Source organism: Saprolegnia parasitica (assembly GCF_000151545.1).
Source record: "Saprolegnia parasitica CBS 223.65 unplaced genomic scaffold supercont2.162, whole genome shotgun sequence".
NCBI lineage: Eukaryota > Oomycota > Saprolegniomycetes > Saprolegniales > Saprolegniaceae > Saprolegnia > Saprolegnia parasitica.
The window spans coordinates 3,407-24,596 of record NW_012156556.1 but is presented as its reverse complement, the minus strand read 5'-3'; the positions used below and the strand labels follow the sequence as shown (position 1 = coordinate 24,596).

General features: G+C 59.8%; 10 protein-coding genes across 10 annotated transcripts; 5 read left to right on the top strand and 5 right to left on the bottom strand.

Annotated features, from left to right (window-relative positions):
- Nucleotides 1–41: 41 nt before the first annotated feature.
- Nucleotides 42–4,465, top strand: SPRG_15360 (hypothetical protein; the record flags this gene model as incomplete). Its single annotated transcript, XM_012354448.1, has 2 exons — nt 42–3,432; nt 4,209–4,465. The coding sequence occupies 2 exons, from the start codon at nt 42–44 to the stop codon at nt 4,463–4,465; spliced, it is 3,648 nt and encodes a 1,215-aa protein (XP_012209838.1).
- Nucleotides 4,466–4,533: 68 nt separating this feature from the next.
- Nucleotides 4,534–6,763, bottom strand: SPRG_15359 (hypothetical protein; the record flags this gene model as incomplete). The annotated part of the gene is made up of 11 exons (XM_012354447.1): nt 4,534–4,671; nt 4,719–4,829; nt 4,878–5,069; nt 5,126–5,233; nt 5,277–5,440; nt 5,493–5,709; nt 5,765–5,992; nt 6,045–6,263; nt 6,311–6,403; nt 6,446–6,682; nt 6,728–6,763. The coding sequence occupies 11 exons, from the start codon at nt 6,761–6,763 to the stop codon at nt 4,534–4,536; spliced, it is 1,743 nt and encodes a 580-aa protein (XP_012209837.1).
- A 263-nt stretch (nt 6,764–7,026) lies between these two features.
- On the top strand, nt 7,027–7,608 carry SPRG_15358 (hypothetical protein). Its single transcript, XM_012354446.1, has 4 exons — nt 7,027–7,056; nt 7,110–7,193; nt 7,244–7,314; nt 7,364–7,608. Exons 1-4 carry the CDS (start codon nt 7,049–7,051, stop codon nt 7,507–7,509), a joined length of 309 nt encoding a protein of 102 aa, XP_012209836.1. The 5' UTR covers nt 7,027–7,048; the 3' UTR covers nt 7,510–7,608.
- Nucleotides 7,589–8,275, bottom strand: SPRG_15357 (hypothetical protein). The gene has a single exon (XM_012354445.1). It carries the CDS (start codon nt 8,245–8,247, stop codon nt 7,609–7,611), a length of 639 nt encoding a protein of 212 aa, XP_012209835.1. The 5' UTR covers nt 8,248–8,275; the 3' UTR covers nt 7,589–7,608.
- Nucleotides 8,276–8,760: 485 nt separating this feature from the next.
- Nucleotides 8,761–10,281, top strand: SPRG_15356 (hypothetical protein). The gene is made up of 7 exons (XM_012354444.1): nt 8,761–9,045; nt 9,090–9,144; nt 9,190–9,310; nt 9,360–9,440; nt 9,488–9,764; nt 9,819–10,057; nt 10,111–10,281. Exons 1-7 carry the CDS (start codon nt 8,808–8,810, stop codon nt 10,246–10,248), a joined length of 1,149 nt encoding a protein of 382 aa, XP_012209834.1. The 5' UTR covers nt 8,761–8,807; the 3' UTR covers nt 10,249–10,281.
- Nucleotides 10,282–10,936: 655 nt separating this feature from the next.
- On the bottom strand, nt 10,937–11,422 carry SPRG_15355 (hypothetical protein; the record flags this gene model as incomplete). Its single annotated transcript, XM_012354443.1, has 2 exons — nt 10,937–10,965; nt 11,005–11,422. 2 exons carry the CDS (start codon nt 11,420–11,422, stop codon nt 10,937–10,939), a joined length of 447 nt encoding a protein of 148 aa, XP_012209833.1.
- Nucleotides 11,423–12,079: 657 nt separating this feature from the next.
- On the bottom strand, nt 12,080–14,965 carry SPRG_15354 (hypothetical protein; the record flags this gene model as incomplete). The annotated part of the gene is made up of 7 exons (XM_012354442.1): nt 12,080–13,056; nt 13,110–13,172; nt 13,225–13,581; nt 13,630–13,896; nt 13,968–14,074; nt 14,127–14,361; nt 14,411–14,965. The coding sequence occupies 7 exons, from the start codon at nt 14,963–14,965 to the stop codon at nt 12,106–12,108; spliced, it is 2,535 nt and encodes an 844-aa protein (XP_012209832.1). The 3' UTR covers nt 12,080–12,105.
- Nucleotides 14,966–15,389: 424 nt separating this feature from the next.
- Nucleotides 15,390–17,038, bottom strand: SPRG_15353 (hypothetical protein; the record flags this gene model as incomplete). Its single annotated transcript, XM_012354441.1, has 5 exons — nt 15,390–15,627; nt 15,679–15,743; nt 15,794–15,884; nt 15,939–16,536; nt 16,644–17,038. 5 exons carry the CDS (start codon nt 17,036–17,038, stop codon nt 15,469–15,471), a joined length of 1,308 nt encoding a protein of 435 aa, XP_012209831.1. The 3' UTR covers nt 15,390–15,468.
- A 740-nt stretch (nt 17,039–17,778) lies between these two features.
- On the top strand, nt 17,779–19,919 carry SPRG_15352 (hypothetical protein). The gene is made up of 2 exons (XM_012354440.1): nt 17,779–18,010; nt 18,099–19,919. Exons 1-2 carry the CDS (start codon nt 17,879–17,881, stop codon nt 19,830–19,832), a joined length of 1,866 nt encoding a protein of 621 aa, XP_012209830.1. The 5' UTR covers nt 17,779–17,878; the 3' UTR covers nt 19,833–19,919.
- A 339-nt stretch (nt 19,920–20,258) lies between these two features.
- Nucleotides 20,259–21,155, top strand: SPRG_15351 (hypothetical protein; the record flags this gene model as incomplete). The annotated part of the gene is made up of 1 exon (XM_012354439.1): nt 20,259–21,155. One exon carries the CDS (start codon nt 20,259–20,261, stop codon nt 21,153–21,155), a length of 897 nt encoding a protein of 298 aa, XP_012209829.1.
- Nucleotides 21,156–21,190: the final 35 nt, after the last annotated feature.

Here is a 21,190-nt window from a genome sequence, read left to right as displayed (position 1 = left end):
ACACTGCAACTCCAGGAAAGACAGCGTTGTTGGAGAAATCCATGGCACAAGCATCGACAGCGAGCCTCGAGGTGCCACGCCTGCCCCTCGAGCCGCGCCGCCTCCAAACAGCGCCAGCGTCTCCGCGGCCTGTACACTCACCAACGACGCGGTCGCCGCGGAAGGAAGCGTGGCGGTCCCCAGCGCCGTCGCCCCGACAGATGACGACAACGCCTCGCAAGCCGACACCGCGCAAGGAGCCCGAGCTCGCCACGCGTCCTATCGATGCCGCCACGACGGTTATTGCGGCCAACTCGGCTGCAAAAACCTCGGACGAACCAGAGTTGATCACGCGCGACGACGTGGCACGGGAGGTGTTGATTGCAACTGCCATCGTGAGCTCCGCGCTGGATGACGCGATGGTGCAAGCAGCCAACGAGGCCTTGCGGCGGTCGTTTGACCCTCCGCCCAGCACCCCCTCCCCTCCCGATGCCTTAGCGTCCATCGCCAAAGACGGCATTTTCGCGCAGCTGTTTCAAGAGGTACCGAGGTCGCCCGTGCGTCACGAGTCCAAGGATACGGACGACATTGTACTCGCTACGATGACGGTACTCGTTGCAGAGGCCAAGAACGAAGACACCGCGAGAAGCATCGCGACGGACGAGGTCACAGTGACGGCCAGCAACAACGTCACAGGCGAGGACACTGCGGCGAGCGTGGCCATGGCGCTGTTGGCCAAGCAGTTGACACTGGCGCTGTTGGCCAAGCAGTTGACACTGGCGTGGGTGTATCACGCAGCCGCCAGCGTAGTCGACGACGCAACAAGCATCTTGGACGAGATGACAGTGACGGTCGCGACCCTGTCACCCGAATGCACGAGTGTGGACGCACGTGATGACGCGACCTCGGACGCTAATGACGCCACGTCAGAGGACATTCTTGGTGCAACGAACGAAGAGACGATCATTGCACGGCCCCCGTCTCTCGCGAGGATTGATGCTAAGCGGGACATGGACCTCGAAGCTGCATTTACAGAGGCGATAGCGTCAGAAAGCACCGGCGATGCAGACGCTAGACCCAGCGAGCTCGAGAGCACAAGCTTGCTGGATGACGAGCCAACGACGAAGGTTGCAGCTGCCATTTTGGACGCCTTGTCAAGAGATGTCTCCAGCCCTCGTCTCGTGGAGAGTGCCCTAGTGTCCGAGACGACAAGCGACGCTGCTGCGCTCCAAGCACAGCTGGCGACAGAGGCGCCAAGCGAATCCTTCGACGAGGCAGTCTTGATCTCGATCGTGGCCGGTCGCTTGGTGCGCGCCTGGATGCATACGACGACAGACGAGATCGCTTCATCTCGGCCGCACGAACACGATCTTCAAGCTCCGATGCAAGTACCAGATTCGAACCCAGTTCCAGATTTCGTGTCTCCACTGGTCAGCGCCAGAGATATCATCCCAAGCACGGTGCCAAGTTTGCTTAACCTTACATTGGATATGGCGTCGCAGCTCGTGCATGCGTGGACCGAGGCCGCAGTCCGAGCCATGACCACCCACCGCGACAGTGCGGTGACGTCGGTGGCCATCGAGACGGTCGCGCCAGCACCGGTCGTCACGGTCATCGACTCACCTTGCCTTGACAACTGTCCGCCAATCAACGCATCAATCCAGACCGTGCCGATGACGGAAGAAGAAGAGGACAGCATGTGCTCGCAGGTCGCCACATCGATCCTCGCGGGCCACCTCGTGCGCGCGTGGATCGCCGATACGATCGCAGAAGTTGCTTGGTTCACGTCTCGTCCCCATGAGCACGACGCTGCTGTGCCGTCCTTGAACAATGCCACGCCATCGTCTCTGCTCGAGAAGGCGGCAGCGCTAGCCTCTGCCCCGGAGACGATCGACGCCAGTGAAATGGCGACGCATGACAACGAGGTGGCTGTGGCCTTTCTCGCCGGCCGACTCGTGCGTACGTGGGTCTATGAGACCTGTGGTGTCATTGCAGAACGAGCCCTGGCGTGTACTGCTGCGTCACTTGCTCCCCTCGACGTCTGCGATGAGATCGATTCTGTTGTCGTCTGGCCAGCAGAAATCTCCAAGGACGAGACGCCCCAGGATGACATGGTGGACGTGGCCGCCTCTGTCTTGGTCGCTCAACTTGTCCGCGCATGGCTGTACGAGACGATGAATGGGGTCGCCCAACAACTCTCAGCACGACATTTTGAGCCTTCGGCAGTCGCACCAGATTGTGTGGTAGCATCAACGTCCTTGTCGGTGGCAGCGACGACGCTCGAGTCTCCCCTCGCTCTAGAGGTACCTATATCAGATGACGAGACAACCGATGACGATATTGTGGACGTGGCCGCCTCTGTCTTGGCCGGTCAACTTGTCCGCGCATGGCTGTACGAGACCATGCACGAGGTCGTTCAGTTTTCTGCACGACGCCACGAGCATGCCGCCGACGCTTCCGCATGCGCCGTGACCGAAGCCCCTGCGTCACCCGTGGTCGTTGATGACGCGCCGCCTACGTTTTCCATGGCACCGGTCATTATTGATGGTGCAGAGCTCGAGACAAGCGATGACAGTATGGTGACCGTCTCGATCCTCGCCGCGCAGCTCGTGAACGCGTGGGTCTACGAAACCATGGACAACTGTATCACCCAACGATCGGCCGAACAACTCGAGCTCAAAACCAGCAATTCGCTAAGCGAGCTTCAACCATCACGCCGCACCACGGACGAAGAGTTGTCTCCAGGCAGTGATGGTACATCTGCCGTAGAGCCACTCGCCGATGACATCAGCGACGCATCGCTCGTGGTTGCAGTGTCGATACTGGCTGGACAACTCGTTCGTATGTGGGTCTACGACGTGATGGACAGTATTGTCCAACGCTCGATACAGCAGCTTGCGTCGGCCCTCAATGTCGCTGATGACGCGCCGCTGGTAGCCATCGACGCTGTGTCCGCGGACGGCAAAGCGTCCGATGAGCCTCGTGACGACACGGTGGCGGCGTCCATTTTCGCTGGGCAGCTGGTGCGCGCGTGGACGTACGACGTGATAAACGAGATCGCGCAGGTGACGGCGCGACGGCACGAACATGCGCCGTCATGTGCTGACGCCGAGACCGTCGTCTCTTCGATCGTCATTACTGAGACGGAGACAGCTGATGCTGAGACTGCCGATACCGAGACCTCTGACGCTGTGGACGTGACACGCGAACAGGTTGCTGTCACCACAAATACGGCTGGATTGCTCTCAACCAACGTCCAAGAACCACCCGAGGAAGCTGAGATCCTCGAGCCAAGCGCAAGCGAGATGGATGAGATCAATCGCACGGTCGCTGCCTCGATGCTTTCGGGCAGCTCGTGCGTGGATGGCTGCACGAGGCGCTCGATCATTCTCTCGCATCGCGACTGTCCGACCCAGCGCCCCTTCTGCCCTCCTCGACGGACCACGTCGCAGCGTTGATAGCGCCGTGGACACAGCCGACCCATGGCCTGTACGTCGAAGTGGCCGAGCACTTTGAGGCTGCTTCGTGGCGGCCCGTCCCGGCCTCAACAACAAGCGCAGACCACTCTCCCGTCGCCGTAGAGGGTCGTGATTGTGAAGCAACAATAGCAAATGACGACGCCTGGGTCGGCGACGCTGCTATGGATGCAGTCCCGACTATATCGGAGCTCCAGCGCCTGCCCATGGACGTCGTTGTGCCTCTGCCAGCATCCGAGTTGCCAGATCTTGTCGAGACGATGCCCAAGGTGCCGCTTTGGCGCGTCAACACGGAGCTCTCTTTGCCCATCGATGACGCCATCACCGCTTCTCGGATTGCTGATCAGCTCGTGCGCGTCTGGCTACACGACGCCGTGTCTTCGATGGCTGTGAGTACCTGCAAGCCATTGCGTAGCGTTTTGCTTGTCGAGGGCGCGTCCGTTGTGTCTGCCAACGAGAATGCCACGCGGTTGCCAGCACGTCCCGACACCTCCAAGCAAGCGAGCTCCTCCTCAGCGGTCGATCCGACCTTGTGCGCACTTCTATCCCGGCACCTTCTGTCCACGTGGCTGACAGAAGCCATGGAACGTACTGCAGCCAACGCTGTCTGCGTTCACAAGGAAATTCCAGCGGCCTATGACCAAGCACAAGCAGACGCGCCACCTGCTAGTATGCTCTCGGTGGTGCCCCCTGCACCCCCCGCTTTGGTGGTGACTGTCCACACGGCGCTTGCCAAGATCGAGCAAGCCGTAGCGACAACACTTGTTCACCGGTGGCTTGTCGACGCAGTCGCCAAGGCTGTCGACGACGCTGCGCTCGAGAGCTCCGACTCGGAGACAGCCACGTCCTATGTCTCGTCGTCTGATAGCCGTTCGAGCCTCTCGAGCTACTCGTCCGAGTCGGCGTCGAGCTACGGGTCGTCGTCGCTGAGCTCGTCCAAGGCTTCGAGTGTGTCCGATCTCCACGCATCGTCCGTGAGCTCTCTCTCGCCTCTCGATGAAGCGAGCTAAGACGTACTACTCGTACTGGTTTTGTTGCTGTTTTCAATTGATATACTACTCACTATTTGCTGTCACGATCATCGCGGCAAGAGCTTCTTGGTCTCGCACCACGTGCGCAGCGTGCGTGCAATACCTTTGCCTTGGTGGTGCTTGGAGCTCTCGAGCATCGTGAGCACTTGCTGGAGCTTGACCGGGTCGCACTTGCCCGTGATGGACTAATGCCAACATCGATATTGTCATGTAGACTATAGACAAGTTGTACCTTGTTGAAATACCCCACGCACGCGCCGCGCTTGGCCTCCCAGTACTCGGGGTCCGGGTCGACGCGCTCAAGGACGTCAAACGCCTTGGCTGCAAAATAGTAGTCGGCCATCTACAAGAAAGCTCTTGGCAAACTGGCGGCTACTACCACATGACGTACGAGGTAAAACTCGTGGGCGATGAGCTTGAGCAACTGGAGCGCGTCGTTCGAGTCTTGCATGTTAAGGTACATCTCCCACGCCAAGTGCGACTGCTGGATCGACCGGATGTGGCAGCGCGCGAGCCAGGCGCAGTAGAGGTACCGGTGCTTCCAAGCTGGCTCCTGGATCTGCGTAAGCACCGACTCGGCTTCCTACATGAATACAGTATATATGAAGTCGACAGCCCACTAAAGCAATACGGCGCTACCGAGTAGCAGCCCATGGCGGCGAGCGCCATGCCATAGTTCCAATTGAACGCATCGTTCTTGACGTGGTACATGGAGATCGACTTGAGATACGTCACGGCTGTCTCAAACTACTCAACGCAGTCGGAGGGTTGAGAGCAATAAGATGCCGACCTCCTTGCGCAGCATGTAGAACGACGCCATGCATTGGCGACCTCGGATCGTGTCGCATTCGGACGGGGACGCGCCGACCGTCTCGAAGAACTTTTCCGCTAAAAACAAATGCTCGTCCGTGCCGCCTTGGCCGTCGCTTTGGCCTTTCCAGCTGTGCACGACGCCTGCACGTTGCACGCTCACACAACGCTATTCTATCAATCTATCATTCTCTACCTTTGAGAGCATACTCGATCGGTGTCGACGGCTCTAGACTCTCGAGCAGGTGGTAGGCCAGTCGCATCTGATGTCGCTTGAGGTGGAAGATTGCAGCGTTCAGGAGCGCTTCGGGCAAAATGCCAAAAAGCGCCGTCCACACCGTCAAGCTGTACTCGGTGTCGCGAAACGCCATGATGTTGTGCTCGAGCAGCACGTGGGTCTTCAGTGCGTGGGTCTAGAACCAAGACGCTCTGGGCTTGCGAATGGAACGGTGTTTCTCGCAAAAGTACCGGCAGCGCGAGGCTCTGCTCCGCGGCGAAGCCGTCCGTGAGATGGTACAAGTTGCACGCGCGGAGGTTCTGCGCCACGACGCTGTGCGGGTCGAGCGAGAGGTAGTTGTTGAGCATCTCGAGCGACACGTCGTAGTACTCGAGGTTGTAGTAGCACATGGCGAGGTAGACTTGGACGGCTGCGTAGCCTTCGTCCCGCGCCGCCATGCGCTTGTAAATGTCCATGGCCTAGTATACATCGTCGGTTTCGATAGACAATTATGTCCACCAACAGACGCACGCCTTGAAAGTTGCGCTGGCGGAAGAGAATCGCCGCGGCCGCGAGCTGGTCACGCACGCTCGACGTCAAGAGCGGGCCGAGACGCGACGCGACCGTCATCGACTTGTCCTCGCGCTGCGCAAGGACGAGCTCGAGGCGATACCGCGCAGCTTGCAGCGTCTCGTGCTGCAGCGTCGGCGGCAGCGACTGTGTGAGAACGTCGTGCGCCAAAGCCAACTCCTGGGCGACAATGGTAGTTATAGCGTGGCGAGCAACATGCAGCGTACGTGGAGGTAGAGATAGCAGCAAGCGCGCTGCAGGTGGATATAGTCGGCCACATGGGCGCTGTGATCGGGCTCGTTCTCGTCGTCGTCCATGGTCTATGCCATGCATGAAGACGAGATTGATGTCCCGGAGCGTACGAGCGCACTGTCGAGCTGCTGCAGCGCCAGCTCATACTCGCCGAGGTAAAAGTGGCAGTACGCGCTCCAGAGCGCGTTCGTGCGGCGGCTATGGCTCTTGCCGTGCTTGGCTTCAAAGGCGAGGAGCGTCAACGCGCCGGTAAAGTCGCGTGCTGCCACGTACGTCGGTAGCTCCCACTTCTTTCGCTTCGCTGCCTTCTTGGCATCGAGGCTGCTCTTCGCATCGACGTCCTTGCGCTACAGCTGAGGTCGATGCGCTGCAGTCAAGGACACTGGACCTACCGGCGCCGCCTTGGACCCACGACGCGCTGGCAGCATCCGAAAGGTCGCGTCAAAGATTTGCTTGCAGTCCGGATACAACGAAATCCAGCACTTATCTGGTTGTTTGGATGGGTATCGCCATACCGAATCGCAAGCCCAGTTGACGCACACAACGAGCGAAGCGCGCCACGGGCAACACTAATGATAATGCGCAGAGCTAGCGCTGCAGCTGGACGAGCGGCTGCGCGCACGTTGGGAACTATGGCTGGATGTCGGCCATTATCTGGTGGCATGCTATCCGGATGGTTTGGAAAAACCACCCAGAACGCAAGCCCGCTGATCATGGCCGAGTATTGAGCCGGCGTCCGTGGGCTGCATGGTCTCATGGCGGCGATGTGCGTAGATCCTACGAGTACCGCAAGAAGCTCGACGAGCAAGTCAAGGAGACGATCAACCAGAGGCTTGTCGAGTCGGGCGAGAAGGAGCGGTACGGCTGCAAGGCGCTGGCATCGCCTGCTCATCCTCGATCGATCGTAGGCTCAAGGAAGCGTTGCGGCAAAAGCTCACCGCGTGCGGCTGGCGCGATGAGATGCGCACGTACTGCAAAGGTGCAGTGCCATGGATCCAAACTTTCCTGGTCACAATGCATGCGTGTAGAGCTTATCAAGACCAAAGGGATCGACCAAATCACGGTCGAGGACCTCGTCGACGAGATCACGCCCAAGGGCCGCGCCGCGGTGCCCGACTCGATCAAGGCTGAGATGCTCGAGCGCATTCGCACGTTTCTCGATGCGGCAAAGTAAGTCAATCCTACGTGCGATGCTACTACTGCTCTTCTACCACGACTGCCTCGCACCACCACAAGAGGAATGTAGCATCAAAGATGGAACCTATCATGTCGATTACGACTGGCTGCCGTACGAGGGCGCCGCAGCGTTGGCCTGCGAGAAGGCGTAGTTGGTCGCTTGCATCGCAATGTTCGGGTTGTTCGAGATAAAGTTCTGGGCCTCCTTGTGCGCGGCCGCATACCCGACCGTCGGATCCGACGACGACGAGAGGTTGCCGTTCTTGAACTCGGGGTGGCGCATCATGGCGTAAAAGTTGAGGAACGCGTTGATGCACATGATGATGCCGGCAATGTAGCCAAGGCCGTCGTCCGTGCCAAAGTCCATGAAGCCAATGAAGAAGATGAAGAACGCGCGGCCCTTGTACGAGTAGAGAAAGCCAAAGTTGGTGCGCAGCGTCTTCTCAAAGCGCGAGAGGCGGCACTCGAAGAGGAGGAAGAGCACGCCAAACATGATGATGTAGACCGAGACAAAGACGGCCGTGAGGTTGAACGTGATGATGGACGCAATACCGCCGATGCCGGCAAAGATCTGCAGAATCGCGCAGAGGATGTTGCCCACGCGCATGTACCGAAGCAGGCGTGGCGTCTCCATCTCCTTGATGTCGCGCACGTGCTGGATGACGCTCTTGGGTGGCGTCGCGCTGCTCGGCGGCGTGCTCGAGACGCTGCCCATTGGCTTGCCGCTGCTGCTCATGGCTCGAAAATCGAAAAAATCCCAACTGGCTGCGCGAGGGTGGTCACGTATCCGGATCGCTCGTTTGTCAGTATCCGGACGCAGGTGATCGCAGGTCCATCAACAACACTCCTTGCAGGGACTTGAGGCTTGCTCCATGCATCGTTGTAGCTCACGGTGGCGGACCGTCATGGCGCGTGGGAAGTTCGTCGAGGAACGGGACGCGGATGCTCGGATAAATCTCTTCCATGTATCGACATCGTGGTCATCCCCCAAGGTGCAAGTAAAGGAATTACACATAATTGTATTACATGGTCGATGATGGTGGTCCCATCAACACCAGCTTTGTTCGCACTGGATCATGGACTGCGGGACCAAGCACTACACATAGAGCCAATGCCAATGCGCTCGTCCTGTCGAAGTCGATTGGTTGAAGTGGTATCGGTGGTCGCTGGCCACGATCTTGGAGGGCTAAGATCTTTGCGGACGCGGAGGTAGCCCGGTTGCTACATAGTAGATCCTTTCATTTTTGTTGTCCTTTCGGATCAAAAAAGATTGCGGCCCGTTTCAGAGTCCGATTCATGGCGCTGGCCTTCATCGACAACGACAAGGAGCTCACGGACACGTTCGTACGCGCCGAGAAGGTTGCGTCGACGCTCCTCTCGCGCTTGCAGTCGGACCCTGTCGCGGTGGACCCGAGCGTGTGGCCGCTGCACAACTGGGACGACGTCTTATGGGCGCTTAAGCAGCAAGTGCTGCACGGTCCGTGCGAAGAGTACCGCGGCTCCAACGAGTACCACTCCAAGCAGTTTGCCTGCAGTACGACTCCGCTCGGTGCGGCCTGGTCACCACCACCTCCATAGGCAACACGTCCAAATGGCTCGGTTGCTGTGGGCGCTTTGCCGGCGAAACCCGCTTGTACGTACGACACCTTGTGTCCAACGTGCCAAGAGTACGCGATAGACAAAAGTGGGAAAAGCTCGGGCGCATGTCCAAGACGGACGCGGCCGTCAAGTACATCCGCGTGCTCTCGGATGTCGTGCCGACGTGGAGCAGCCCCGCGACCCCCGATGTCGCGCTGCTCGTACGCTGCCTATCGTACTATGCAGCAATAGCCTCGCCTGACGTACTAGGCCGAGTGGACGCTCGACTCGTCGTCGTACGTGTGTTCCAACTGCAGCGAAGGGTTTACGCTCCTGAACCGGCGCCATCACGTAAGCGCTGTCGCGTCTTCGGTAGCATGTTGTTCATGTACCTGCAGTGCCGGCGCTGCTCGCGGCTGGTGTGCGCGCCGTGCTCGTCGAGTCGCATCGGCTTGCGGCTCTCTCCTGGCGTGCCCCAGCGCAAGCAACGTGTGTGCAACCAATGCATGGAGCAAATCCCCGCGCCAATCCTCAAGGTCCTCGCTACGGGACAAGAGATTGCGCCCGACTCCAAGCTACTCCTGCTGGGACAAGTCAATGACGTCGAGAGCACGGCCCCCAGCGAGGTCGATGCCGAGCCAACGCAGGACATGGCGCCATCGCCCGCGTTGCCACGTACGCACGCGATGGACGCTGTCCTTTGGTGTGGCTCATGCGATGACGTTGTAGCAGCGACGCCTCCAAAGAAAGCTGCCAAAGTGACGCTCATCAAACGGGGCTACCTCGATCGCATGGTCGGCACGCGCTTCCACAAAGCGTGGGAGCGCTTCTTCTTTGTGCTCCTGATTCGGAAAGGGTCTGTTGGCATCTACCTCCACGAGGACGACGTGACGCCCGTCGAAGTGTACAAGCTCAGCGGGTACTCGATCCGCATCAAGAGCGAGAAGCGGCGGCCGCACCAGTTCAAGGTGCCGCCTTCATCTCTCGCTGCCAACCGTCGTTTCACACTTGCCGACGCTAGGTGATGCACGAGTCCAATCCTGCGCTTCGGCTCTGTGCCGAGTCTCTCCGCGAGCTCAACGCGTGGGTCGCCGCCTTTGCCCAGGCCATTGACACCTCCGCGGCCTCCCTTGTGATCCGCGCCCAGGACCCGCAATAGTGAATTCGTAATCCAATCCAACCGCGTCCTGTGATTGGAGTAGCGCCACGTGGTCCATCAAATGTCAGCCAATCAGCGGCGGCCATTTAAAAACGCAACGCCATGCTGGCGAGAAAGGCGGGTTGGCAGATGATGTGGCGGCCGGCTGGCGGCGTCGATGGCGACGCGTCCAGGACCAGGACAAGGAGTCGGCGCATGCTGGCGCGCACGGCTCGATGAGGACTCCTCGTGCTGCTATACATGGGGACATGGATGGGCAATATGGGACACAGTACCGGTAGCCAAGACAGGCCAAGATATCCGCGTTCGGCTGGTTCTTCTGGCGCAAAGATACACTTTCTCTGGTTGAAGCGCACAGAGGCGGCGCGCGTCCACGCTCCTCTTGGGTGCGAGCCACATCCCGCATCATCACATCATCAGACGCAGGAAACCCCATCATGCTTGTACAAATGGCAACTCTAAGAAATCGACGCGAAGATGTGGATGGGGTATCAAGAATTAACATATTATTAATAGATAATACGAGCGTGTCTTCTCATCGTACACGCTATTCTTACTCATATGGCCTACAATCTCTAAGGGTCGATCGCCTCGGGTCACCGCGTCGCAAAGCTCGTGCCGTCCGACGTGCCTTATTTACACACGTTCCATACTCTACAAAGAGCAGCGTCGGTCGGGGCGGGGCTTGCTAGCAGCGGTCGAGGCGCTGCGACCGTGCTACTTATTCCATGTAGCATGGCGGCGCGTTCATGACACCCGTAAAGATCTCGACCGTCTGGTTGCCTGCTGTGACGAGCACCTTGCCCGACGGCGTGCGGCCATACTCGTAGCGCGTGAGCTCTTCCGGCGTCGGCACCGTCGGCACGATCGTGAACGCAGCGTGGTCGAGGTAAAAGTCGTCGTCGTGCTGGCTCATGTGGTGGTGGTGGTGGTGGCCGTCATAGTGGTGGTGGTACTTGGTCGGGCTCTGGTTGCCGTACGGCATGTACGGGCGCGGCGCCTGGCTGTAGCTGTACATGGGCGACGAGCGCTGGCGCATGTGCGAGTCGTCATGCAGCGTATACGGGTTGTAGGCGGCCATGCCATGGACGGTCTGCGAGTACATGGTGCGGATGTGGAGGTGACTGGCGGCCGGCAAATGCGAGAATGACTCGGGGCCGGCCGGCGGGCACATGTCGCGCGAGTATATGGGCCTTTGTATGCGATACTTTGCCGCCGGTTGCCTGTAAAAAAGCAGCAAAATAATTTTATTGCAAAATACAGCGTGCGTCCGATCAGACGGGGTAGGGTTACCGAAACGCAGCCAATCACCACCGCCACAGAAAGTCCGTTGTCCAATCATACGCGTTTGTTGGCTCAACAGCAACCCGTCGGCAAATTAATATCCTGGCGGCCATTAGTCACACGAGGCGTTCAGCGTTTCGATACTTTTTTGTCAACGGGCGGAGCTGCCTACAAAGCCCAAGATGATAAAATAAATCAGCCCCGACGGGCCAGCTGCCCCGTAGCCAGGCGGTGTGATAAACTGGGTCGATGGAATTTGAAAGGATCCATACAAACACCAAGTCAAATAAAAATGCGAAATGCAGCAGGCTATCACCCGCCGGGCGTCTATGCATCGGCGGCGATCGGAAGCATGGCCGCCGTCCATGCACCCGCCTCCTCCATGTAGCTCAAATACCTCCGTCCATGGAGATCATGAAGCGCTCGGCTGCCATGCGGTGCGCCATCATCATGAGGATGCAGCGTCACGACATGCAGATCCGGAGGCACGGCAGCGTTCGTTCTGGCGCCTGACTCTTTCCTGCTGCTGCCACGTACACAGTGGTCGGTCGGTCGCACAAATCATGCGTGTTCTTAGTCGAGGGCGTAGTTGGGGTGGACGGTGAGGTATCGGTTCTGGATCGGGTCATCTTCATCGCCGCCATCTTCGACGACTTGGAGGAAGCCGTCTTTGATGAGCTTCTCGATGACCGAGTTGATGATCTTGCGCTCGTGCCCGAGCTGGACCTCGGACGTAATGTCTTGGGACGAGAGGTACCACGTGACGACTTCGGCTTGGAGCACGCCGCACTCCCACGCGTCGAGCGCGTCGTCCTCTTCCGTGCGGAGGCTCGGGTCGGCCGCGCGCTCGGCTTGTGACGTGACTTTGTACGCTTCCATCTCCTCCTCCTTCTCGCGAATAAAGAGCGCGAGCGCCTTCTGCACGACGGCGAACCGTTCGAACGAGATCGAGCCCGCGTCGGTCTCGACGTCCTTGGCCGTCTTCTTCTTCTTCGTCGTCTTCTTTGTCGTCGTCGGCGTCGAGGCCTCGCTTGTCGCGTCCATGGCCATCGGCGCTTCGTGGTCGCTGGCCTCGATCGGGTCGACATCGGTGGGAGGCAGCGTCGGCATGTCGAGCTCGATGGTTTCCGTGTCGACGTGGATGATCGACTTGTTGAGGAGTCGGTAGGCCTCTTGGACGTGCTCGACCTGGACGGTCTCCTCGAGGTCTAACCTGGCGAGCGCCTCCGAGAGGCGGATCATCGACTCGAGCTGCCGCACCGTGATGCGGTACGCAATGTTGCTCTGGCCGTTGCTCGTCACATCGTTCTCGCGCAAGCGGCGGTAGCACGCGACCATCATACGCTTGGCATCTTCGGTGATGACGGGACTGAGCGTGCGCGCAAACTTGATGTAGCGCTGGAGCGCTTCTTCCGGGTACGCTTCGACGTGGTCCGCGTCCGACTGGAGCGCCCGCGGCTTGTGGAGGTTCACGATGTGCTGCGCGATGCGCTCGTCCGCCTGCTCGTTGCACTCGTCCAAGATCTAGATGGCAGATCTCAGATCTCAGATCTTAGCGCCACGCATATTTTTCGTACGACAAAGAAGAGGTCAAAGCGCGACATGATCGGTGGCGAGATATTCACATTGTACTTGAGCGTCTACGCTCGCTCGCTCGCATGAGGAAGATGCAAGCTGGAAGAGAGGGCGCACCTTGGTCTTGTCGTACCGGCCGTTCTGGGGGTTGGCGGCCGCAAGGATCGATGTGCGGGCGTTGAGCGTGGCTTGAATCCCGGCCTTTGTGATCGAAATGGTCTGCTGTTCCATGGCTTCGTGGATCGCGACTTGGTCCATCGGGTCCATCTTGTCAAACTCGTCGATGCAGCAGATGCCATTGTCGGCGAGCATGAGGGCACCGGCCTCGACGCAAAACTCGCCCGTGTCCGGGTCCCGCGACACGGACGCCGTGAGACCCGCGGCCGTGCTCACTTTGCCGCTCGTGTAGATCGCGCGCGGTAAAAAGTTGACAATGTACTTGAGAAACTGACTCTTGGCCGTCGACGGATCGCCCTAGTCGCAAGGTTTCTGTGGATCAAGTGGGCCACGAACGAGGCGTACGACGATGCAAATGTTGATGTCGCCGCGCAACTTGATGCCTTCGGCCGTCGTCTTGTGCACGCCGCCAAAGAGCATCAAGAGGATGCCTTTGCGAATCTCGTCGTGGCCGTAGACACTCGGACAGAGCGACTTGGCCATCTTGGTGTACCGGTCGGCCTCGGCCTTCATGAGCCGAATTGACTCGAGCTCTTCTTCGGTAAAGTCGTTCTCGGTCTCTTCGCCCATCTCACTGCGGATCGAGACCCGATCGAATCGCTGGGCCATGGTCTACATGGAAATCGATATCAGATCTGATTTCGGGATTGCAGATCTGGTTTGTGGATAGGATGATGAGGTACCTGCACCGAGCACGCCAAGAACGCCGTCTTGTACGTCAATTCTTTGACGCCCATGGACTTGAGACCTCTGACGCCTTCGCCTTCCATGCCGTACGAGCTATTTTCCCCTACATCGCGTCAGTATTCTTGTGAGTTTCAAGACGCAGATACGTAGATTACCTCCTCGTCGCGTCACGACGTTCTCGCCCCCGTTCTTCCCAAAGCGGGATGTGTCTGGTACGACGATGAGCGCGCCCGTAAAGACGACGCGGTCGCCCGCCTTGGCCTGCTCGACGTTCTCGTGCCGAAGAATGACATCGATGGACCGGGGCATGCTCCCGGCGGGGATTTCGTCGCTGTTTTCCTGCACCTTGACCTTTTGCCAGTCGACAAAGACGCTCTTCTCGGGGTGCAGCTAGCCGCATTGCTGTGTCTTGCAACCGGAAGAGGCCATCGTGACATACCTCCCATTGGCTCGTATTGCCACAAAACGGGTTGGCGCACTTGACGGGCTCCATGTAGCGGAACTGCTGCTCGACACCTTCGACGACGCCGCCGCAGTCGACGCACGTAAAGGCGCCGAAGAGTAGCTCGGGTCGCACCTCGCTCGTGCGCGTCGCGGTGCCCGAGAAGCTGTTCATTTTGCCGACCTCGGTCATCTTCAATTGGCGGATCTTGCGCACCGTCGTAAAGTTGTAAAAGCACACAAAGGTCTCGCGGCCCGTGTCGCAAAATTCGGCCGCCGCCTGCCGCAGCGGGATCTCCCAGCGCAAGTACGCAGTCGCGATCGCCTGCGCCAAGTCGGCGTCGGCGGCGAAGAGCCGCGAGTAGTCGACAAAGAGCGACGAGGTCTCGGACTGGCGCATGAGCTCCTTCTGCTGCTCGTACGAGACCTCGCTCCGCAGGTGGTTGAGGAAGCGCATCTTGACGACCTCGGCGGTCTCGTCGACCACCAGCTCGATGCGCGGCGCCTGCGGCACGGCGCCGCCGCCGCCGGTTCCTTGGCCGCGACCTGCCATGGATCTCGCGTTTTGTCAAGTGATAGTATTCGACCGTGTTTTAATGCACCTTGCGAGTGGTGCGGCAGCGAAACACTTGGCTTTAGTATTGAGAACTTACTTGAAGGGAAAAGGCCATTGTATTTTTATGGCGTTTTCATCCTCGTGTTTTCGCGCGAAACTTGGGGATTCTACGGATACCGATCCCAACATCCGTAGACCAGCGTATTTGGGGCCGCGACGCGCTGGCACGGGCGACGCCCATGCAGCCGCAAGCCCGCCGTCTCCGAGATCGACCGTACGTACGTGTGCCACGAGAAGGTACGACCTTCCCGCACCGGCTCGAGCAGCGTTGAGTGCATGCGGAGCTACGGTCGCGGGCGTGGCCAACGACGTAGGAAAGCTGCGACGGATCACAACGAGATTCGGGTCGCGATTCCTTGCACACGGGCGCATCCGGTCCATGCATGCTCCGAATGCAATATGTGTACTTCATTTCTCAACTCGCACATAGCGTGCAGGGGTTAGTCGCGAGCTGCTCTTGGGATCTCGACATCGATGGTGAAGACGGCGAGAAGCGGACGGCCATCGACACTCGTGACCGCGCCAATGTGCTCCTCGTCTTCGATCTTGTACATGTGAAACTCAAGCTGGAATGCGACGGGGTCGCTTGCGTTCGCGCCCTACCGTTCATCGTTTCGTTTCATGCAATGCGATATGGTGGCGCCACGGACCTGCACCTTGAACTTGGCGTAGTTGCGCGACGTGAGCACCGTCTTTGTCGGGTCGGACGTGACATCTACAAGCATACGATTGCATGCCACTATGGACTTGCCTTGCGCAGCGCACCGTCAAACTTGGCGACCTCGGCTGGCGACGTGTCGATCAGGTTGGGGTCTTCGTATGCGCCGACGGGTAGCGGTCCCGATGGCACGGCCGGCTACAACGCAAAAGGATTCCTGCATACAGATATGCAATGAAAGCAGCGAAGTACGGTGAACGGGGCCGCATCGTCGCTCGCCAGAGCCTTGGCCACGACCGTGAGGACAACGTCGTCTTCGAGTGGGTTCTCGAGGAGGAGCCAGCAGTGGTCGTTCGCCCACAGCGTTTGGATGGTCACGTTCGGCACGAAGTGGATGCCAAGCGTCGCCTTCTTCCACCACGACGCCGACACGACCATGGAGCTGTCGCCCGTCATCGGGTTGATCTGCGGCTTGACGAGGATACCTGGGTTGTTCTTGGCCATGGCTTCAACACAGCGCCACGAGCGCTTCACGCGGAGGTCTGGCCGCGACGGGTATAGCGCGGAGACGTCTCGACTCTGCAAAAGAGGGTTGCAGCGATAGCGCTGGTGCAACGTCGAGATCGTCGACATGTCCTTCTTCGATGCGAGCGCGACGACAGCGTCATCGTCGTCGGCGCAGTCGAAGCTCTTGTGGTTGGGGAACTTGGCCCGCAGCGCCGCGGCCAGCTTTTGGTCTGTCGGCGACAGCACGTTGTCGATACTGCGCTTGTGCAACTTCTCATCGAGCTGCTCCATCTTCCAGCCCAAGGTGGACGGCGCTTTGACCTGAAAATGGGGCTTGCCAAACCTAGTGCCGCCCCTGTCATTTCCATCTTCAAGACATCGAAAACGGTACCGAGCGAGGGAGCCAAACGCGAGTGGTTTGGCGGGTGCGCCGCTGCATGCTGCGCCGACGCTTGTTGGTAGTGCGACAGGAGCGTATCAAAGACGTGGTCGTCGCGCTCGCGCGTGTTGGCCACCATCGTGAGCGTGTCGGGGTCGTCGTCGGCCAGGATCGCCTCCGAGTCCCAGCGGCAGTGGGCGCAGAAGAAGATGTACTTGTCGCTTGTCTTGATCGTCTGCAATGTGCTCGCGCAGTCGGGGCACGCAAACGTCCGCGCCGACCGGTTCTTGTAGGCCGCCGCCTCCTTGGACGGGAGGTTGTCCATTTGGAAGCGGCAAAAGTACGAGTCGATCTCCTGGAGCGAGCACGTCGGCCACGGGCACACGAGCTTGTTGCACGAGTCGCTCCAGTAGAGCTCGGCCAGCGGGTAGCGCCGGCCGCACGGGCATGCGTATCGGATCGGCATGCCAATTGACGTACCACACCATTTCCGTGCGCTAAATTCGGCAGGATCTGGTCGCTCAGCTCTAACGTGGCACATCAGGTGGCAAATGCCGAGAAACACGATCTGCGACGGTCTCAAAAGATCGCGCGGGAGCGCCCTCGGATGCTTGCCTAGCGACAACAAATCGCTACAATAACCCTCGGAATGCAGTCGATTAAGGTCTCTCTCTGTGCCAAGTTGCCCGCCCATGGCAAACATGACGGCTGCTCATGGCGCTCGAATTGGTCGAGTAGCAGAGTCACCATGAGGAGCAATGTATGACTCGTCATAGAAGAGCCTAGATCTGCCATTGTGTGTGGAATGGTGCTGGAGGATGGTCGCTCCTCGTAGCGCTGGTTGCGGTGCAATCCTCGCAGTCAAACTACGTATGTCGTATCCTACACCATATCGGAAACGAATCCACGCAAATAGTGTGTTTGTCCCTTGAACCTGGGGCAAACCAGATGGGATGCGCATTGCGTTTTCAAAGGTATCGATTGATAGAGGTAAAGCCACCATGAACGTTCTCAATTTTCCGTATGCAAGATCCGCAGGTATTAATTGTGAGAGAAGATTCAAGGGACAGGGCCGATGCGTGCAGTGGATTGGTTGAAAAGAAAAGTAGAAGCGGTCGTGATTGGTGCACTTTAGGTTGGTGGGGAATCCGTTGGCACGATTTGACTGGTGGAGAAGTGCAGCAATAGCGGCGGCGATGGCCATTCCCGTTTTTTGGTTTGCTTTCTTCCTGTCGTCCTTTCCCGGCGGCAACGAAGATCTCGAATCAACCTCCTTCCTTCCGAACCAACAAAAAGTAAAAAAAACATGGCCTCCGCTGCCCCCTCGAGCCCCGTCGCCGCGACGAACGCCGCCCCTGTGGCCTCGCCTGCCGCGCCGGCGCAGCCGTTCCACACGGCGTCGCTCTACGTGGGCGACATCCACCCCGACGTGACAGAGGTAACCTGACCATTTCCTCGAGGCACGACGAAAATTTCCATATCGCGTGTGCACAGGGAGAGACCGCTCATGCATTCTGGCCGCATAGGCGTTGCTCTTTGAGATCTTCAACGCCGTCGGGCCTGTCGCGTCGATCCGGGTGTGCCGCGACGCTGTCACGCGCCGCTCGTTGGGCTACGCGTACGTCAACTTCCACAACGTCTCGGACGCCGAGCGCGCGCTGGACACGATGAACTACACGAGCATCAAGGGCGTGCCGTGCCGCATCATGTGGTCGCAGCGCGACCCGTCGCTCCGCAAGTCGGGCGTCGGCAACATCTTTGTCAAGAACCTCGACGTCTCGATCGACAACAAGGCGCTCTACGACACGTTCTCGCTCTTCGGCAACATCCTCTCGTGCAAGGTCGCGATCGACAACACGTCGGGCGGCTCCAAGGGCTACGGCTACGTGCACTACGAGACGGCCGAGGCCGCCAACGAGGCCATCGCCAAGATCAACGGCATGCTCATCGCCGGCTCGGAGGTCTTTGTCGGCCACTTCCAGAAGCGCCAGGACCGCCCCGACCTCGCGGACTGGACCAACTGCTACGTCAAGAACATCCCGCACAACTGGGACGACGCGACGTTGCGCAAGGAGTTTGAGGTGTTTGGCTCCATCACGAGCTGCGTCGTCATGAAGGACGCCTCGTCCGAGGGCAACCGCGGCTTTGGCTTTGTCAACTTCGACGAGCCCGAGTCGGCCCAGAAGGCCGTCGAGGCCCTCAACGACAAGGTTGTCGGCCAGGAGGACGGCGCGGACATTGCGCTGTACGTCGGCAAGGCCCAGAAGCGCAGCGAGCGCGAGCGTGAGCTCCGCAACAAGTTTGAGGCGCTCAAGATGGAACGCATCAACAAGTACCAGGGCGTCAACCTGTACGTCAAGAACCTCGACGACCAGCTCAACGATGACGAGCTCCGCGAAGCGTTCACGACCTGCGGCACGATCACGAGCTGCCGCATCATGAAGGACCCGTCGGGCAACTCGCGCGGCTTTGGCTTTGTGTGCTTTGCCACGCCCGAGGAGGCCACCAAGGCCGTCACGGACATGAACGGCAAGCTCGTCTCGGGCAAGCCCATCTACGTGGCCCTCGCCCAGCGCAAGGAAGTGCGCCGCGCCCAGTTGGAAGCGCAGCACGCCCAGCAGCGCGCGTCCGGCATGGTCGTCGGCCGTGGCATGCCCATGCAGCAGCCGCCCATGTACGGCGCCGCGCCCATGTTCTACGCGCAGCCCAACCAGATGCCGCCGCAGTCGCGCCAGGGCTTCGTCTACCCGCAGCAGATGATGCCGCGTGGTGGCATGCCCCGCGGCCCGATGCCGTACCGCCAGCCCGGTGCCCCGGGCCCGGCCGGCTACGGTATGCCCCAGTACGGCATGCCCATGCAGGGCCAGCCGCGCCAGCCGCGTGGCCGTCGCCCGCAGGGTCAGGTCCCGCCGCAGATGCAGGGCCAGCCGCGCAACAACCGCAACAACTTCAAGTACACGGCGAACGCGCGCAACCAGCCCGAAGTCGCCCCGGCGGCGCCGGCTGTCCCGGTCATGGAGCCGCTCACGTCGGCGGCGCTGGCGGCCGCCTCGCCCAACATGCAGAAGAACATGATTGGCGAGCGCCTCTTCCCGTTGATCGAGAAGTCGCAGCCGTCGCTTGCCGGCAAGATCACGGGCATGCTCTTGGAGATGGACAACGGCGAGCTGCTTCACTTGTTGGAGAGCCCGGAAGCCCTCGAAGGCAAGATCACGGAAGCGATCGCTGTCTTGGAAGCCCACATGGCCGCGGAAGAGTAAAGGAGGAAGACAAGCAACCACCAAAGGGAATGAGACCGAGACTAGACGTTATTTTTGTTGCAATGAAAATGGCCTTTTGTTCTCGCGTCAGACTCCGCCCATCGTGTCGTCTCTGCGTTGATCATCGCACACCATCGATCCCTCGCCCCTGCAGCACTCGTTAAAGCACTCGTCTTGCTGAGGTTGGCGCTCCAGATGTTCCTCGTCGACGATGATGCGACTGATATATATATCTGAGTCATCGCCCGTACGGTACTCTTCGAGCACGACGGCGCCGACTTGCACGCTACCTGCTACGAGCGCCGAGCTCTCATGGCGGCAGTCGACGGACTGCGCTGTTGATTTGGTCGACTATTTCCGCCACACAAAAGAATCGCGAGCTTTTACAGGCAGGCGGTATTCGCCAATTCTACCTCCAGTACCGAGATGGAGACGCTGGCGTGGTCTCAGGACCGAGTCTCGCTCGGCGACGACACCTTCTACACGGACAAACTCGTCAAGACGCGCAGCGACCGCGTCGTGTCCTTTGCGCCGACGGTCGACACGGCGTCGGATGCGAGCCTGTCGCCGCGGACGCCCCACGGGACGCTGCTCTCGGCGTGGTCGTCGATCAGCGACTCGAGCTTTGCGCAGCTGCTTCCGTCCTTGTCCGAGGTCGAGTCGGAGGACGCCCGAGGAGCCGAGCGCGACGACGGAGCCTATCGACTGGATCGCGCGACCCAACCGGACGAAAACGAGACGGGCGAGGACGACGAGTGGGTGCCACGCCACGCCGAGGTCTGGCGCCGCAGCGCATCCGAGCTCGCCGACTGTGTTGCCGCCGCCTTGGCGAGCAGCCGCAGTGGCACGGTGGAACCGACCAAGAACCAGCTGCTGGCGAAGCGCATCTTGAAGCCGGACCGCACGATCCCAAGGACAAAGCTGCGCTTTCTGCGCCGGCGGACGACGCGCGTCGCCTTCTCGACCGCGACCATATACGAGTTTGCGCGGACGCTTGGCGGCTGCACGGTGCCCACGCAGGCCGATGGCCCGTCGCTCGGCATGGCCTATCACCACACACGAGTGCGCGTCGAGTTCGTCTCGGTGCGCGGCCGTAGAGAGGCCCTCACGCCGCTCGCCCTTTCCGACCGGTATGAGCTGCTCTGGGCGGCAGGCTGCGCCGCCGATGCGATGGACGACGCGTGGGCCGAGACGGAAGCGCTCCACGCGCATCGGATGGCCGCGCTCCGAGAACTGGTCGCGGACGAGGACGCGGCGCTGGAGAAAGCGTGGCGCAGGTGGACCGTGCGCCAGTGCATGCTCGCGCACACGACCTCCCTCTAATGGCACAACCGAGTCCGCGTCACGCTCCGCCGTCT

Excerpts from the sequence above, each read along its gene's own strand:
- SPRG_15357 (XM_012354445.1), bottom strand. The coding sequence starts at position 8,247 with ATGAGCAGCAGCGGCAAGCCAATGGGCAGCGTCTCGAGCACGCCGCCG.
- SPRG_15358 (XM_012354446.1), top strand. Across the intron at positions 7,194-7,243 it reads GAGTCGGGCGAGAAGGAGCG|GCTCAAGGAAGCGTTGCGGC; the intron begins GTACGGCTGCAA and ends GATCGATCGTAG. Across the intron at positions 7,315-7,363 it reads GATGCGCACGTACTGCAAAG|AGCTTATCAAGACCAAAGGG; the intron begins GTGCAGTGCCAT and ends GCATGCGTGTAG.
- SPRG_15356 (XM_012354444.1), top strand. The coding sequence starts at position 8,808 with ATGGCGCTGGCCTTCATCGACAACGACAAGGAGCTCACGGACACGTTC. Across the intron at positions 9,145-9,189 it reads TTTGCCGGCGAAACCCGCTT|ACAAAAGTGGGAAAAGCTCG; the intron begins GTACGTACGACA and ends AGTACGCGATAG. Across the intron at positions 9,441-9,487 it reads TCCTGAACCGGCGCCATCAC|TGCCGGCGCTGCTCGCGGCT; the intron begins GTAAGCGCTGTC and ends ATGTACCTGCAG.
- SPRG_15352 (XM_012354440.1), top strand. The coding sequence starts at position 17,879 with ATGGCCTCCGCTGCCCCCTCGAGCCCCGTCGCCGCGACGAACGCCGCC. Across the intron at positions 18,011-18,098 it reads TCCACCCCGACGTGACAGAG|GCGTTGCTCTTTGAGATCTT; the intron begins GTAACCTGACCA and ends CTGGCCGCATAG.